The sequence below is a fragment of the Aristolochia californica genome, unplaced genomic scaffold (assembly GCF_029961685.1).
Source record: "Aristolochia californica isolate CCGP_79_NKW_82.1479 unplaced genomic scaffold, dmAriCali1.0.hap1 SCAF_6, whole genome shotgun sequence".
Classification (NCBI taxonomy): Eukaryota; Viridiplantae; Streptophyta; class Magnoliopsida; order Piperales; family Aristolochiaceae; genus Aristolochia; species Aristolochia californica.
This window is the reverse complement of record NW_027182257.1, coordinates 7,090,466-7,095,551: the sequence shown is the minus strand read 5'-3', so window position 1 is coordinate 7,095,551 and position 5,086 is coordinate 7,090,466. Positions and strand designations below refer to the sequence as shown.

The following is a 5,086-nucleotide window of genomic DNA, read 5'->3' as shown; positions in this document are numbered from 1 at the left end:
TTATATTTTTCTACACCTACTTGGGTCCTGCCAAACCTCTAATTTGGAGGTTTGATCTTAAAAAAACCTGCTCCACCTCATGAGCCCTAAAAACTAAGTCCCCGTAAAAATTGTCTCTAGAGTTCAAGCCAAGTATACAATAGATAGACGAAAAGTAATAATTTTAAATTACGCAAAAATCCATTTGTTGTAATAATCTATTACATCATTTAAGTTGACTTCTAACACCAAAAATCTATTAAAATTTGGAAAGCTTCCATATAGTTTTTTCCTATAAGATAAACTGTGTAAGAAGTAGAGCACTAAAATTAAATGGTTTCTCAACTTGTATTTGTGTTTATTTTCGTAGCTCATCTTTCATTTGGAACACTTCGTTCCATGCTTCGGAAAGAATCCTTTCCTTCGTTGCACATAATCAACCTGGGGAAGCGTAATATCCAGGCAGCTCCAATTAAGCTGCATGCACAAGGATTTGCCCTCTTAACGATTGCAAGATGCTGCAGCTATTGTTCCAGTTGTTGGAGTCCAGTTTGAAACTGAACCATCTGTTTGTTGAGTTTCTTATTGCTGATTCGTTGCTGGAAGATCCTCACATCGTCGGAGGTGGGCGAGCAGAGAGCGTCGGGCGTCAACTTCTGGGCCAGTTTCACGGCATCCTCCGCCCGGTTGATCACACGGCTGAAGCAGAGGTAACGCCCATAAGTAGACGGACCCTCGAAGACAGAGACATGGGCATCCACCAGTGCTCGGTCGTCCACCGTCACCAGAACACCATCCTCGTACATCTCCGCCGCGCCTTTCAGGTACGGGTCGGAGAGGGACAACTGGGAGCCCATCAATAGCCCTCCGTTTACTGACACCATGTTGATGCCCCTGTCCATCGCCAGAGCCCACGCGGTCTTCTCCGCCTTTGTCTTCGCCAGAGCGTACCACAGCTGTCATCGGCATGTGTGTTATTGTTTGTCTTCCGACGACAACTAGCAGAGTTTCGAATTGAATTCCCCTAATAATGGCGAGTCAAAAAGTGTAAAACTGTAACATACGGGACATGTCCTCACCTTAAATTTCCTGCAGAAATTGGTGTCGCTCCAATCTCTCTCGTCGAATTCAGGGCCGGACTGTCGGTTTTCCTTCCAAACCACGGCCGTGATCGACGACGTGAAGACGACTTTTTCGACTGTTTCCGCCTGGGCGCAGGCCTCCAAAACGTTGTGAGCTGCACGAACTTCAATTTCAGCCATAAATTCCTGCACATCCAATAAGTTAAAACACTTTCAGTTGACCAGATTCTTCTCAAACTTCTTCTATGGAGTAACTCATTTATGTCGGGAAGTCGGGGACTGCATTTCTTATTTTCAATTTTCTCCACCTGAAACCAGTAGCCCTTCCCAGTAAGATATTAGGATTCATCCAAGACCACTTTGCATTTCCCTGTTTAGCTTTCCACTCTCGTCGTTCTACATCTGGGTATCGTGCTAGAAGAAGAAAAACTAACTCGTCCTTTTCGATGTGGATTTTACACAAATTTTCATAAGTCTTTTAGTGGTTTGTGCAGCTGGGTTTGCCCTTTCGGAGCTAATTCTCGGTTTTTAGATGCTCTCGGCTGCAAAAATACGGAAGAAGCACATGGAGAGTGATTTGCGGGAGATATGACGGGCTGTAGTTTATCCAGTCTAACGGAATCAGCCCCGCTGTGGTGCTGGAGAAAGGGGAGGAAGGAAATAGAGCGAAGAGGAGATTTCAGAGAAGAGACTCACATCATAGATCGTTTGCTCTTGAGGAGGTTCAAACGTGTAAAATAAACCGGAGCAACCCTTGATTGCATCCATGATGCTCTGGTAATCAAAAGGGTCGGACTGGAAAACTTTCAATTTCCTGCTTTCGCTCGCATATCCCTTGAATAAATTCAAATTCCCTGCAAAACCCAAGGGCAGACGACAGGTAAGAAAAACTGCAGTAAGTAGTGTGGAGCAGAACGACATGAACAAAAATTAAAAACAGGGAGCAGGCACAAGGTCACATAAGCGAAGTTGATGTCTTACCATGACTTTGGACTGCCGCATGAACCGTGTAGCCCCTCTCTAGAAGGCTTTCCACCAACAAGGCACCGAGCAGGCTCGACGCGTCCATCACACAGACGCTCTTTGAAATTTGATGGAGAGACGCTACTTCAGGAGCCATTAGAGAGAAGAGAGAGAGAGAGAGAGGAAGCTGTTGGACTTCTTGAAAGAGGAGAAGATGCTTTTGGTCGATTGGGTTCAGAGAATACGCTCTTATATTAAAGAGGAAGAAAGAGAGAGACAGAGGAGGTAGGGGGGAACTAGCATTCAAAGAGCGCGTGAATTGACGGGTGGGAAGTGGTTGTTAGATAGAGGAGAGGGTCAATTACAGTGCGAAGAAGATTGGAGGAAGACAACATGTGTTTGTTCTGTTGCAACAGGAAAATAAAGGTATTTTATCTGGTACAGAAACTAAAGATTTGCAGGATAACAGTAAAAATATCCAGCTCTAAAGCAAATGCAAACAGCAGAAAGAATTAAAGAGCTCTCCGTGTACAGCTAGCGTGTGAACGATGACAACCATTTTCCAGAATACTGCGAACGCTGACCCAGCATTTATTAAGGACCACTCAGCAGAACGACCCGTTGAACAAGATTTCTTTTCATGAATCAAGCTTTCATTTCGAGTTGTTCAATCCTGCGGCACACATCCTGGACTGAAATCGTTGGTTGTATCGACTGATTCTGTTTGGATATTTCACTGATGGAGAACAGGGATAGGATAAGGGTGAATTTGTTTATAATGGAAGCAGGAATAATAGAGGAATGGATGAGGATGGAATTGTACCAACCGAGAAGGTATCATCAGGAAAAGGAAATTTGATTGAGAAGGATAGAAATCAGTGACTATTAGGCGTGCGTGAATAGTCGGAATCAAACGGGACAATGTCTCGAGTGATTGCGAAACTTAACAACGAGTCTGACAGAAGAATTACGACAAAAATAAAAGGTTAAGAAAAACCAAAAGAATTCACAAGAACTGAAGGACTGAATGATGTTTTTACAAACATAACACAAAACAATAAGAAATATTCCGACCTGCCGGATTCGAACCAGCGACCTAAGGATTAACTGCTAAACACTACAGTCCTCCGCTCTACCAACTGAGCTAAGGTCGGTTGTTGCACTGTCAGAATGAAATCTTATATCCATTCATTAAGTAAAGAATGCATACCTCATATCTCATAAATTATGTTACCGTGAAAATTGATAAAATAAATATCGATAATGAAAAAATAGGATAAAAAAAAAAAAAAAAAGTCAAGTTAGAGTTCAAGTGCGTCTCAATCAGATGTAGAGAGGTTCCGGCCGCTAGCTGTTTCTCTGAAGGAGTCAAAGCAAGAGTTGTGCACTTATGAATCACAAAAATAAATAAATAAAAACTGTGTTTCTTTCACTTTTCAAGTCACACCTGGAAAATTTGGATTTCGAAACACCATTTAATCGACCTCTCAACCATCCAACGGCCACAATAAATAGGAGCTTTTGCGTTCACACTGGAATCTTAGCTTATTAAGCAGTGGAGGGATTTAATTGCTGCAACGCTCTGCTTTAAACTTTAATTAAAGTTATATAGCCGCCCCTCCTGCCTCCAAATCTTCTTAACCTCTCTACCAACTCTTTATCTGCTCCCTTCCTTACTTTGGAATGGCTATTCCAAGTAAAAAGTGTTTAGGCTAAAAGAGGCTCATAAACATGGGACGATTTTCGGTTTTACTGAAGACGTAATCAATCACGGAGATATCCATCACGGTCAGAAACACCCAGAATTGGCCGTAGTGGCTTCGAGCTTGCCAGCAAACCATTCTACCAGGTGATGCCCACCCCCCCCCCCCCCCCCCCCCATCCACCTCTGGAGACAAGCCCAGAAGCCCCCGTTGCCGAGGTTTGATATCACTGGGTGGGTGTTACTCGGCCAACTTTAATGACGGCATCGATGGCCTCATGGCTCCCAACGAGAGGTCAGTGGCGAGTACTTCAGAAGATAATGAGTTTCACGAGGTAATGAAAGCCTCTAAAGAAGCCATGTCAAAAGCTCATAATGAAAAAATTTACGAAGAAAAACAAAGGATTCTCAAAGATGTATTAAGGTAATTACTTTTCCCACATTAAAGAGAGGGTGTTGTTGATTTCTAGAGCTAAGATATAAGTAAAAGATATCTTAAGGGAGGGAGAGAAGAGATAAATATAGTTATTGGGAGAGAGGAGAGAAGAAACCAAAAGAGAAAAGGAAGAGGAAAAGAGAAAGGTGTATGGACGAATTTGAGCCAAGAGGAAGAGGTTTGAATTTTTTACCCCATGCATTGATGTTATGATTATAGTTGTGTGAAGGTGTTTACAATGATTACAAATACCCTTAGGGCTACATGTTTCAAAAGGGGATATAAGACGATATATATACTAGTTTACATAATTACAATTATATGTCGTCTCTGTAAAAGTTCTCCTTATTTACTAATCATGCCACCTCTACACATGTGGGTGTCTCTTAACACTCCCCCTCAAGGTGATATTTGTAATTTCATTTGCAAATAATCTTAGTCAAGAAACTTATTTTCTTGAAAAAAAATTAATTACATTGTTTTGACTCATCTTGTTCTTGTTCACTTCTTGCTTGTAGTCTTCAGCTTGTTCTCATCTTACCTCCCCCTTACTTGGATATTCTAGTCACACAAAACATAATTACCACAACATGTGGAATTCTTCATCATTGGTTCCTTATTTCTTGTACTTCTTCTTCTACTTCTCCCCTCTCAAGTTGGGGATCTATTTGTTCTTTAACAAAAGACCCAACTTGCACAAAATAATAGTGAAAGAAGAAAAATCATTCTTAGTCGTATAACAAAGCTCCATACACCAGTTAAAATAGTCATGACTGACACACACTTTGCTCAATTTAAATAGTGAAAAAATAGTTCAACTTTAGGGCACAACAAAGAGACTACTCACTTTCTAAGGGTAGCTCAAACAAAAAAAAATACCTTTTGGTTGAAGAGCAAAAAGACTTGACTAAAACAGGATGTTGG

At 41.6% G+C, this 5,086-nt stretch overlaps 1 protein-coding gene and 1 non-coding gene across 2 annotated transcripts; both read right to left on the bottom strand.

The window, feature by feature from the left end:
• Positions 1–303: 303 nt before the first annotated feature.
• Positions 304–2,237, bottom strand: LOC137934162 (cinnamoyl-CoA reductase-like SNL6). The gene is made up of 4 exons (XM_068778414.1): positions 2,043–2,237; positions 1,758–1,915; positions 1,059–1,247; positions 304–935 (listed from the first exon to the last, which is right to left on the bottom strand). Exons 1-4 carry the CDS (start codon positions 2,179–2,181, stop codon positions 504–506), a joined length of 918 nt encoding a protein of 305 aa, XP_068634515.1. The 5' UTR covers positions 2,182–2,237; the 3' UTR covers positions 304–503.
• Positions 2,238–3,092: 855 nt separating this feature from the next.
• TRNAY-GUA (transfer RNA tyrosine (anticodon GUA)) lies at positions 3,093–3,178 on the bottom strand. The gene is given in 2 exon segments: positions 3,093–3,128; positions 3,142–3,178. It is a non-coding gene; the product is annotated as a tRNA-Tyr (tRNA).
• Positions 3,179–5,086: the final 1,908 nt, after the last annotated feature.

Coding starts and splice junctions, on each gene's coding strand:
- LOC137934162 (XM_068778414.1), bottom strand. CDS start 2,181: ATGGCTCCTGAAGTAGCGTCTCTCCATCAAATTTCAAAGAGCGTCTGT. Junction 1,916..2,042: donor TGCGGCAGTCCAAAGTCATG/GTAAGACATCAA, acceptor TGGGTTTTGCAG/GGAATTTGAATTTATTCAAG. Junction 936..1,058: donor ATTTCTGCAGGAAATTTAAG/GTGAGGACATGT, acceptor TGCCGATGACAG/CTGTGGTACGCTCTGGCGAA.